The following is a 12,680-nucleotide window of genomic DNA, read 5'->3' as shown; positions in this document are numbered from 1 at the left end:
CTCCCTGGAAAAGAAATGATAGAATGTGTTCTGCCTACCTTAGTTTTACAGTGAACTGAATGAGGGTTTTAAGTACCATCGGCCTCTGAGGGTGGGTTGGCATGCACGGCTGTCGCTCAACCACAAATGAACTAGATGAAAAGGAAATTGAAAAGGAAATAAAGCACACCATTTAAAAACATTGACAATATTGACAGACTGCAAACCACAGAAGGACAGGTTGCTTTCCTGTTCGTATCCTCTCAGTCCAAATACGCTACATCTAGAAGACCTCAAAACTCCCATTAAATTCAAATCATTCCAACAACTTCTCATAAATAATTACCACAAGATAGGCAATGCCTAAAGATTGTCCTAATTAACAACAGCAAGTAATTCTTAATTATTATATTTAATTCATTAATAAAGGTCCATTTTTATCATATTAAACATAGTTAATTTCATGCTACTGAATAGTCATGGATTGAACATTAGTATGCACATTTACAAATTATCATACTATAATTAGGAGCATACGGCTATTTTTTTTCTTTAGTGAGCTTATAAACACAAAAATGTTCTCCATCCCTCACTTCATGGATATGCACTGAAGAAAAAAAAACAACCTCAAAATCTTTCCTAAAATGTGAAAACTGAGCTGAGTGGGTGATATAGCTTAGTTCATGACAAATTGAGTCCACTGGGGAGAAAAGTATTGATGAATAAAAGTGAAGAGTAGAAACGTGTTTCTAGAACTTTCTGGGGGCTGTATTGGCTTCTTCCTAAGGCCCACTATTCCATATTTCCTGCTACTCCTTCACCGGAAACCAAAGCCTCAGGCAGGGTGTCCTTATAACTTCACAGAACTGAGGATGCCATGAATTAGGAAACTAATAGCACTTCACTTACTTCTTGAAAAGGTTGTAGATCAAGAAGGTCACTCTTTCTAGCAGGTGCATTCTTTGCAGTGGGATAGGGTCACCTTCATATGTCATTTTGGTAGATTGTTCCTCTAACTTCTCCAATTGCCTTCTGAGTTGGAAGAGACTTTCTGCCAATAGGGTAAAGCTATTGAACAGCACATGATAGTTTTTCCACTTAATAACCAAGCATTTTAACAATTGATCATATTTTTGCAAAACTTAAATTAATAAGTAATTATCAAGTTAATTAAGTGAATCACGTAATTTCAGTAAGGCTAGTGGAAGTTTTTATTTTTATTTTCCTAATACATTTCTTCTTGAATATGCATCATCTATGTTAAATATTTTTAAATTCATACTTTAAATTATGGGTATCACTTATGAAATTTCATCAGTATCTGGAATTGCATCCCTCTCAGTTAGCCTTTGTTTAAGCTCATTAAGTATAAATATATCAATATGGCACTCAGTTAAAGGCAAAGAAAGCAAATTTAAAGCTATAAAATGCATGTCATGAAGAAAGTTATGTGTAAGAATACTGATGGAAAAAAAATGTAAAACTGACCTCCCCCTCCATGCATGTATATTACAAGTTCCTCTGGCAAAAGGTAAATAGAATTTAAAAATGCTTGCTTCTGATATGTGCTTAGAGTTCTACTCACTATGTGGTGATTTGACCTCAAAAATAGAGATGGGGCTTGGGCCAGAAAAATAGGAAAGATTAAGAACACTTGAAATGGACAAGCAAGAGGTCTCCCGCTAGGGGAGGAGGAACATCTTATCAGACTTCAGAGGTTCACCTGGCCCACAGCAGCTCTTTCTAAATACCATGCATGAAAGATTACGGAAGAGCTGTCCAGTCTCTGCTGGGTTTTGGTCTCAGCACCATTACATTTAAAATTCTTTATTACTCCCCCTTTATTATTTTGTTTTCACCACAACAGAGAGTACTGTGGGTTTAGAAAACCAAAGTAACTCCCCAAGGAAAATAATTTGTTTTAAAATGAGCCCAACTCCTTACATTTCTTAAGAAACAGGCCTGGCTGGGCAGAGCTTTTAGTGAGGGGTCCCAGTTACTTACTATGTGTTTCCATTTGTATTAAAGTGTACTTTAAAAAAGCAACTTGAGATTTTAACTGTACATTTTTGCTTCTCATCATACTTTCCAATTGTTCTCTCAGACAGTTTTATTTTATATTTATGAGGTGGAAAACCCGATCAACATTTTTATCTTATAATGAGAGGGTATGCATGTGTGTATACACAGCTGGGGGATGCCATGCCGTGCTAACCGCTTGACACTTTATAAACTTATTTTTTAATTGAAAAATAAAAATTGCATATGCTTGTAGCATATAATATGAAGTTTTGATATATTTACACACTGTGAGAAGGCTAAATTGAAGTTAAATAATATATATTACCTCACCTATTTTGGGAGGTTTGAAAAACCTAAAATCTACTTTCTTAGCAACTTGCAAGTTACAATAAATCATTAACTACAGTCACACCACGTTGTACAATAAATATCTTGAACTATTTTTTTCCTCTCTACCTGAAATTTTGTATTCTTTGACCAACAAAGAACAAAATAAATGTCTGTTAAAAACACAAAACTCATGTTTAACTCTGGTATCTTAAGACGTATTTAAAAAGTGGAGATATCTGTTTTCAGGTTTTTGAAGTTAAACAATGATTATATCATTTTAAAAAATGTATTACTGGTTCCCAAATCTCATTTGTGATTGGTATTTTGTTTGTACAAAATAAACAATTCTTATGCATTCTGCAGATGCTTCATTCCTCCCCCAAAGGAATGAGGATCCAGAGCCCTGATAACAATTCCATCTTCATGTCCAACTGTAAGGCTCCCAGCTGCTAATAAGCCAAGCCACCTATAAGCTATATGTCAACCTGCATTCTCCAGCTGGGTGACACTGTTTTCTACTTCCTGTGGTTTTCACTAGAAACTAAAGTCAATTCGCTTTACCAGTTTTGAAGCTGGTCGAGCCCGTTGTGGAGTGGACCTCCTATGCAGGCAATCTGCTGCCGCCTCTTCCAGTCCTGTAGCTCCTCTATCAGCATGCTGTTCATGAGCAAGTCTGTTTCATTTACTATCTGTGTCATCTTGCTGAGTGTTTCCTAAAAAACAAAGGTGAGGACCAATAGGCTTTCACAAGAACAACCAGAGTTGCTCACAATTTAGCTTATAAACAATTGGACCTGGGAGACAAAGGCTTGGTTAAAATGTTGACCAAACATTTTATCAAATACCAGCTTTTATTTGCCATAGCACTGTCTTTTAAACAACCAAATGATTGCATCTAGAGAACATCATAAGGAAAGAAAAATGACCACAGTTTAACATTCTCTTAAAGACATTTCAATATAAATATGTTAAATTGGTAACTTCTGTGATGATATTGAATCATGGATTCAGAAACCATATATTTATATTTTAAAATGAAGTTTATAAGTGTAATTATTTTTTAAAAAAATGATTATCCATTTATTTGAAAATGTACTGGCTAAAATTTGAGTCTTTCTGTGTTAATTTGTATTAGGACTTTATTTGGATCTGGGGAGGCAATGTGGAGAATCATAACTTTCCAAGGCCTAGGCAGGGTTAAAAAAAATGTGAGTTTCTGTCCTGGATTTTCCACACTCTATATGAATTCAGAAAAAAACATTTAATCTTTTTGAAACTTGGTCTTCTCATCATACAGTCAAGTGAATGGGTTAAATTATTTCCAATGTTCCCCACCTTTTCCCTAAAATTTTATTTCTAGAGTAGAATATGATGGCATGTATAAAATGTATAGTATAGACATACAAACTTAGTGCTTTATGCATAAAACACTAAGTTTAACCTTGGATTAATATTTACATGCTTAAAATCTGATGGAGAACTGTTTAAACTTATGATTAATTTAGAGTGAAAATAATTTTTAAACTTTTTAATATCATGCAAATTCCTGAACAACAAAAAGAAATGGAGCTCAACTTTTAGAAATGAATTATTGATTCATCAGTTAATGATTAAATATCAGTTACATTTTCTTTCAAAAAGAGGTAGAAAGTTGAAATAGAGGTGTGTCTCCTCTTGGAAAGTATTTAATTGAATTAGAAAAAAAAGTTTTCTCTTCTTTGCACAGTGATCAGATTGAATATGTTTGGTTGCCAACAAATTATTCTAAAATCTAGGAAATTTCTTAATAGTGTCATATCTCAGAGTAGAAACCAAAACACTTATTTTCCTAATAAAATTTCGGTAGTCATCAAGTAATTGTTTAATTATACATGTGTACTAGAACCCATCTCAGCGTATTATGTATAGCCACAAAAACAACTATGTGTGAAATACTGTAAAAAATTTTGAGTAAATTCCCACCTTAAAATTAATTATGCCTACAATAAATGTATCATGGAAAAATAAATAAATGAATAAATAATAAAAATTAAAGTAATTTTTTAAAAAAGCCCTAGAGAAGTTCAGTTTTGTAAAATTACTACAGGAAACATGGCCAACAGCTAAGTACTGTTCCTAGAAACATTGCCATTTACCCCTTTGGTGTTCAGAATGGGAGAAAATTTTTAACACATAAACATCAGATAGAGCACTAATCTCCAGGATATATACAGAATTCAAAAAACTTAATACCAAAACAACAAACAACCCAATCAATAAATGGGCTAAGGAACTGAACAGCCACTTCTCAGAAGAAGATATACAATCAATCAGCAAATATATGAAAAAATGTTCAGCATCTCTAGCAATTAGAGAAAAGAAAATCAAAGCTACTCTAAGATTTCATCTCATTCCAGTTAGAATGGCAGTTATTAAGTACAAGCAACAAGGGACTGAGGTTGTGGCTCAGCAGTAGAGCACTCGCCTAGCAGTGCGAGGCGCTGGGTTCAATCCTTAGCACCACATAAAAATAAAAACAAATAAAAATAAAGGTATTGTGTTCATCTAAAAAATATTTTAAAAAAGAATACAAGCAACAATAAGTATTGGTGAGGATGTGGGGGAAAAGGCACACTCATACATTGCTGGCAGGACTGCAAATTGGTGCAACCAATCTGGAAAGCAGTATGGAGATTCCTTAGACCCAGCTATCCCACTCCTTGGTTTATACCCAAAGGACTTAAAAACAGCATTCTACAGTCATGAAGTCACATCAATGTTCATAGCAGCATAATTCACAATAGCTAAATTGTGGAAACAACCTAGATGCCCTTCAATAGATGATTGGATAAAGAAATTGTGGTATATATACACAATGGAATATTACTCGGCATTAAAAGAGAATAAAATCATGGTGTTTGCAGGTAAATGGATGGAGTTGGAGAGTACCATGCTAAGTGAAGTAAGCCAATCCCCAAAACCAAAGGGCAGATGTTTTCTTTGATAAGTGGATGCTGATCCATAATTGGTGTGGGGTGGGGGAGCATGGGAGGAATGGAGGAACTTTGGATAGGGCAAAGAGGAGGAAGGGGAAGGGGCACAGAGATAGGAAAGATGGTGGAATGAGATGAACATAATTACCCTAGATACATGTATGAAGACATGAATGGTGTGACTCTACTTTGTGTACAATCAGAGAAATGAAAAATTGTGCTTCCTTTGTGTACTATGAATCAAAGTGCATTCTGCTGTCATGTATAATAAATTAGAACAAATAAATTAATTTTTTAAAAAAGAATCTAAGAGCTCAATTCTTTTCAGTAGGAGTGGGTTTAGGAAAAGGAGAAAAATAGATAAATGGTCAAATTAAAATTCTTCACTAACCTTTCTCTTAAAGTCCAGGCTATTAAGCATTTCTTGCAGCGTCAACACTTCCTGATTCATCAGGGCATTATTTTTGTCACTCTGATCTGCAAAGGCAAAGAGATCAGATTTGGAACTCTCTCCGTGGCAAAGCGCTCCACTTCTGAAAGTCCGTCTGCCTCAATCTGCTATCCTAAAGTGGTCTTGGGCAGGAGGAGGGCAGAGACTATGAAAGACTAAATGGGGCTACCAGAGTTGAGCTCCGAAAATTTTAGAAATAAAGAGGAAACTTTTAGAAATGAATTATTCTAAAATTTAGAAATTTCATTTCTAAAATGAAACACTTTATTCTTCATAATGCACATGCAGCACTGAAAAATATTAAGGTGACTCAAATCATAATATATTAAGTTCAAAATAGTTTCATTGTTTAGTGTATTTTGCTCTTGTAAGTTCAAGAGCATGCTAATTTTGCCAGGATAATGACATCCAAGCATGCCTAAGAGGACTCCTTTATCTTCAACTCTTCGCTGAATATTCGTTTTTTTTTTTTTTTTTTGGTGGTGGTGGTGGGAGGAAAGATAAAAAAATGTTTGTAATGATTTCCTTGTGTGTACCTCTGCATTCAAGATAACCTTGGTTATGTGACATAAATAAGAAAGGAAGGGAGCTTCTCTTTGTGCCCAGTATTAAATCATATTTTACTCTTTCAGCTCTTTATATATCCCTCTCTTCTCTGCTCTACTTATTCTTGGGAATCAAGAGTTACTGCCTTGGAGAGTAAGTTTTATCTACTGAGTCTCAAGAACTAATAAAAACTAATTCTCTGTTTTCCATTTTTCTTGAAAAAAAAAAAAAGGGCTGGCCCTTACAATAAAATCAGAAGTGAAACTGAGTGCTAAAGTAAGAAAAATGTCTAAAATGAAACAAAACAAAAATGGTTGATCATGGGGAGATGTGCAATAAGCAAACATCATATTACTTAATTTGAACATTAAATTTTATTGATATAACAAATGATTGCTCATACCACCCTTTCATATCCATAAAATGAGGGTTGGGGATACTGATCTGATTTGTGTAATTGTGAAGAACAACATTGTAGCAAATTTCTCAACAAAGGAGCTCCTTTCTGTTCATATTAGTTCACAACTTCTTAGACCTTATATGTAGAAAAATCTTCCATATGCAGCACTTTTCAACTGAAAACTTCATTCAGATCGTCACCATAATTTGTTTCCCTTATATTTAATTTCACTTATAACAGGGTGGGATGAACCAAATAAGTAGTTTTGATTTGAATGATAAAAATAATCACTTTTTATTTTTCATAATGCACGTGAAGAAATGAAAACATTAAAGTGACTCAGATCATAATGTATTAAGTTCAAAATAGTTTAATTGTTTAGCGTATTTTGCTATGTGCTAATTCTTAATGTTGGTAGTTTACACATGAAATTTGAGATAAGGTTGTCTTCAGGAAACTGTAATGCTTTATTAAATTTACAGTGGTTCTAAACCCTTTTAGGAGCATGGATTCCTTTGATAACATATTAAACCCATGTTTGTGCTCTTTCTTCTGAGGGGAAAAATAGTATGAACAAATAATCATAGACATTTTGAATGATATTTCATGGAAGTCAAGACTTTCTGAATATGCTAGGAAGAACACCCAAAATACCTCACCCCACACTTACAAAAAAGTTAGACATTTTATCACAATCATCCATACTTCCATCAATATACATCTTAAGATAACATTTTAGTAGTTAAAGGTGATTCCAGAAATTAAAGGTTTCTATCTGGTTTATTTTTAAAAGTTATTTTAAAATAATTTTATAATTATAAAAATGCTGCAAAAATATTAGAGTTCCCAGTATTCTACATTGTTGGACATAAGCACAGTACAATGATCAAAACAAATGAACTAACATGACCGAAATCCCATTAACTAGTCCAGATCTAACTAGAATTTCACCAGTTTTCTTCATAATTGCAGCATACTTTAAACTATCAATCTGTTAGTACTGTTAAATCTTAGCTATTGTGAATAATTTAGTATTTCCTTTCTATTTCTTAAAAAATTTAATTGTAAATAACCTCACTGTTTAACAATAGAGCCAAATAATTTCTAGCGTACTTTTATTTTGATATTTATACAATTATTACATTATACTTTTGAATAATTTTTGATATATGGGGAAGTAATTTAAAATAAAATGAGTAAAAATAAAGTTAGTATACAAAACTGTATATATGCAGTCTCATTTTTTGAAAGTCAGTAGACAAGTATGTATACAAACAGACAGAAAAGGCTGTAAGAAAATACATTTCAACAGTTTACCTTTAGATTTTGAAAATTCATGGAATTTTTATTTAGTGCATTTGCCTATTTTTCATTTTTCTTATAAAGCACATTTCTATTTTGTAATTCTAGAAATGATATTTTAAAAAATCACTGGGGATACTAGTCATGCCCTGATCATATTAGGCAATTAATATTTTTATTTCTTGTGATAGGGATATTTTTGATTCTTTAGGAAAATGTTCTTATTTTTGAGAGATGCATGTTGAAGTAGGCATGATTTCTCATGTACTTTATAATTTGCTTTGAAATGATTGGTTAAAAGATCTATATATTTATATGTAGAGAAAAGGAAGAATCAAAAACAAAGAAATACTCCTTCCTTGCCTACATTTTGCCTTTAAAAAAAAAAAAAAAAAGGCTTCCCTAGGGAAGTAGATCAACTTTGTTAAGTATAGAAGAAACCCTGTCATTCAGCCTTTATATCCTTAGGTAGAGTTATAGACAAAACGAAAACTTACCCATTGTCTGAATTGTTTTATACCTGTAGTCAAATTCATCTTGAAGGTCTTCTAGGTATTTGGCATCTTGTTCTGTCATCTTTATGCAAAAGAATATATACTCACTCAAAAGAAAGCATTGAAGGATGTTGCGGTGTTTAAGCACATCCAAGAAACAGCATCATAAGTACCTTTAAATATTACACTGGTGCTTCCAATCTTCAACACCATTCAAGGACACTGAACCTATATTTCTGAAAATCTAATTCATATGAAAGTTGAATAACACTGGAATAACCAGGTCAAATTAGCTCTTCCCACTATTTTTTTCCTTAGCTTATTTGGAAATCTTTTGGTGTCTTATTTCTCATTTCTCAATGAGCTCCAGGTGATACTGCTCCTATCATCTTTTTCTTTTAAACTAGAGAAAATGGGTACTTTGGCTTTTCTATCTCTGGATTAATGTACTAATGATCACTTTTTGCTTAATCTCCTTTCAAATATGCTAAATTCGATGATAATTCAACCTAAATTTTTAAAAAAATTTCTACCTAAAATATACCTGGTGTTTTCTCCAGGAAGTTTCTGTCTTTGAGATTTTTTGTTTTATTTTCTCTTAAATTGATGATGTTTTTCTGCTCCATCATATTGGTATTAAATGTCAAGATCTGGGCTAAAGGCTTTTTGTGTATTATCTAATTTAGACTTCACCTCACTCACAGGTAGGAAAGGAAGAAGCAGAGGCTTCAAGGTGTAAAAGGTCTCTCTTGTCCAAGGTCACATGGTTTCTCTGTGAAGAGTTTTGTGGGAAAGTCTGGCAGTCTGACTCTGGTCCTAACCCAAAACCAGACAACTTGCTTCGTAGATTTAAGACTACTTTCCTTTCTTAGACAGTCAAAAGATTCTACTGCCTACTTATTTCAATTAGTCTTCTCTAAGGAAAGACTCAGCTGCCCCCCCAAAAGATGTGTGTAAACACACATCAGCCTCCATGAATTCCAAATTTTAGTTAATTAAATTATTGCTGAAGAAAAGCATCAATGGGCTGGGGTTGTGGCTCAGAGGTAGAGTGCTCGCCTAGCATGAGTGAGGCACTGCGTTCAATCCTCAGCACCATATTAAAAAAAAAAATAAAGATATTGTGTTCATTTATAACTAAAAAAAAGTATCAAATTTGGGGCCAGAGTCTGAATTTGAGTTGCAACTCCATGATTATTAACCTGTAAGAACTTTGAGCAAATGTTTTTGCACTTCACTTTCTTCATCTGTAAAATGGGATGGGGCAGACTAGGGGAGGGAGGAAGGTGAATAATAACTACCCTCATGATAATTGAAGTCACATGAGTAAAATGATTATAATAAGATCACATGAGTTAAACTGCTCATAATAGTGCCATGTTGCAAACACCACGATCTATAAGCTTTAGCCATGATTACTCTTTCTCCCTGCTTGTTATCTCACTCTAAAGTGATGTTCTTGACAGTTCTAAATCTTAGAAAAGAAAAGTCAGAGTTATTGACTACACAGTATACTGTCTACATAACAATAATAGCTAAGACTTTTTGAGTAAACTTGGCTATGCCTCAACCTTATATACATCCTTCTTTCAGCCACAGGCAAAGTAACTTATTTCCAGTTTCCTAGGAGGATGTCCAGGCACAAAAATCATAGTAATAAAGACTCAAGCTAGAATTCAAATCCAGTCTAGTCTAGCTTCAAAGTCTTCACTATTTCTTTTCACTACATTTCAATACCACTCGTGGCTTTTAATTTTAGTGTTAAATTTTGGAAAGAGCAACAAACTTTGGAAGGCTGTAGGTTACTAAAAGTCAGGGAACCCACATACTGGGAAAACATAACAAAATAAAATACGATAGCTTTAAAGCAGAGGTATATGGCAGCTCCATGTCTTGAACTCAAAATTAATTAAAAGCTAAAAGAAGGCAATATCTTTCAGAATCTTCTAATGCAAAGCATATCAAAAGGAATGAAAAGTATATTAAACTATACTCCAAAAAGTCAATGCTGAGGTAATTAAAAGGCTTTCAGATATTGTTTTCTGCAAACTGCTAGCAATAACCTGCAAAAGCTCTCTTGATGTCTGAGAAGCCTTATAGGAGTATCATGTACCAAAACATTCCACAGAGAGATGGAGTTTCTGGACTAAGTGGGGCAAGTGCCTTGATGGGGAAGTACTGTTTTGCCTCTATGTTAGGCAAGTCTTCCTGGGATCAGAGCTAGGATCAGGATAAGGTACCTGGGATTTATGGAGGGAGTGTTAGGAGAATGGACATGCAGGAGAAGGACAGGGAGGGGGGCAAGGAGCTAAGAAAGCACATGGTCTTCACTGCAGTCTGCTTTGGTTTGATCCCTTAAGAAAACCAGGAGCAAGATCTACATCATATTCCAATATGAGACAAGGGGTCCTGGCCTTTCCTCCCTTGTCATTCAATCATTTCTCAAGGCAGCCCAGAACTCTGTAAAGGCAAAGGGAATACTCAAAGAGGTGATGCATGGACCTGGGGAAATTATCTGGTTAGGGCTCCAAAGGGTGGGGCCTCTGTTGTACCATGCTTTTCAGGAATTAAAAGGAGTTTGAGGGGCTGAGGATGTAATTCCATGGTAGAGCACTTGCCTATCATGCTCAAGGCCCTAGGTCCGATTTCCAGTGTAGATTAAAAAAAAAGGAAATTGTGTTCTATGCAAAACCTGTCTATGTAGTTGATTAATGTGCTTAAGTATTCTTACTATAATAAAATAATCACTCTCTGCCTTTATTCACTTGTAGAACCAGTAGATACCTTGGTTTTATAATGTACAAAGGCCTTTTGCCTTTGGTCTATCTTGAGAAACTGATTCCTTCCTGTTACAGTGTAAGAGAAGGCCTTTGCAGGCCTGCTTTAATTATGGAGAATCACTAAATCAGAAGTCTAAAAGTAAATGTTTAGATACTGTCACTTGACCCCTAGGCTTACTATCAGACAATATATGCATGGGCCAGTTTATCTTTTTTATTTATAGTTTATTTAATTTTATGGAATTCTAATTTTTGGAATAAGAAGAAGCGAATGCTATGTTTTAGAAAGGAAAATTAGCATTTTATTTTATATCCAAAATAGTGGAAAGTTAGTGCTATTTAAGATTTTTTTCTAAATTAATGAAATTAATAAATCTCTGACAAGACTGATTTGGGGAATAAAAGAAAACACAATTTGTCAGTATCATATCAAGGTGTGACAGCATTATAGATTCTACATATATTCAAAGGATAATAAGGAATCTTATGAACAACTTTATGCCAATAAAGACAATTTAGGTGAAATGGAGATATTTCTTGAAAAGCATAAATTACTAAAGCTTATTCAAGAAGAAAATAGATAACCTGATAGCACTTTATCAGAGAAGTTAAAGGGCTTCCCACAAAGAAATCCTCTCTATATAAACAGAGTATGTAAGGAATATTTATCATATTAATAAACTCTCTTTTGTTCACTGTATATACTAACTTTGGGCCTTCGGGAGGAAGGTGCACAGCTAACTGTGGGAGAAGAGAGGCTGCCCTTTCTAGACGTCTCAAAAGGTCTCACTCACCTGCACACTGTTTTTAATGGCAGACACTTTGTGCTCCACATTCCTCTGTCTTTCTGAAACTGAAGAACTTTGTAAGGATTTCTCCAGAGGTCCCTAGAAAGAGTAAAACTTGGAATTTCACTCATGTTGATAAAGTTGATTTATAATAAATGCCATATATATACTATATACTTTGGGTCAGTTTGATACAGAATATTATCCTGCCACTAAAAACTATGCTCAGGGGCACTATGTGCTTAGCACACAGAGGGTCCAGGTTCAATTCCCAGCATAATAACAAAAATCATGCTATAAAAATATATTTAATGACTAACAGCATTAAATTTTAAGGAACTGAGCAGATTATAAACCCCTCCATATATATAGATACATGAATATGATCTCAATTGCTTATGTTTGTGTATAGGTATTATATATGTTTTTATTCACAAATATATGGATATATGCAAAGATATGTAGACTCAAGTACCTATGATTGGAAGAAGACACACACCAAAATGTTATCAGTGAATACTGAAATTGCAGATGATTGTATGATTTTTAAAACGTTCCTAATTTTCTAGAGCAGATCTTCATTCCTTAGATTTTACAAAACCAATACATTTAATTT

At 33.9% G+C, this 12,680-nt stretch overlaps 1 protein-coding gene across 1 annotated transcript in view; it reads right to left on the bottom strand.

Moving 5' to 3' along the window:
* Positions 1-12,680, bottom strand: part of Stat4 (signal transducer and activator of transcription 4) — a 94,669-nt gene that overhangs the window by 27,939 nt on the left and 54,050 nt on the right. Inside the window, exons 5-10 of the mRNA XM_076865524.1 lie at positions 12,071-12,163; positions 8,500-8,578; positions 5,695-5,780; positions 2,893-3,044; positions 889-1,047; positions 39-131 (exon numbers count right to left, since the gene is read on the bottom strand). Coding sequence (XP_076721639.1) covers positions 39-131; positions 889-1,047; positions 2,893-3,044; positions 5,695-5,780; positions 8,500-8,578; positions 12,071-12,163 — 662 coding nt within the window. The remainder of the gene's footprint in view (positions 1-38; positions 132-888; positions 1,048-2,892; positions 3,045-5,694; positions 5,781-8,499; positions 8,579-12,070; positions 12,164-12,680) is intronic.

The sequence above is a fragment of the Callospermophilus lateralis genome, chromosome 9 (assembly GCF_048772815.1).
Source record: "Callospermophilus lateralis isolate mCalLat2 chromosome 9, mCalLat2.hap1, whole genome shotgun sequence".
Taxonomy (NCBI): domain Eukaryota; kingdom Metazoa; phylum Chordata; class Mammalia; order Rodentia; family Sciuridae; genus Callospermophilus; species Callospermophilus lateralis.
Note: the sequence above shows the minus strand (reverse complement) of the source record. Positions and strands in the feature narration are given on the sequence as shown.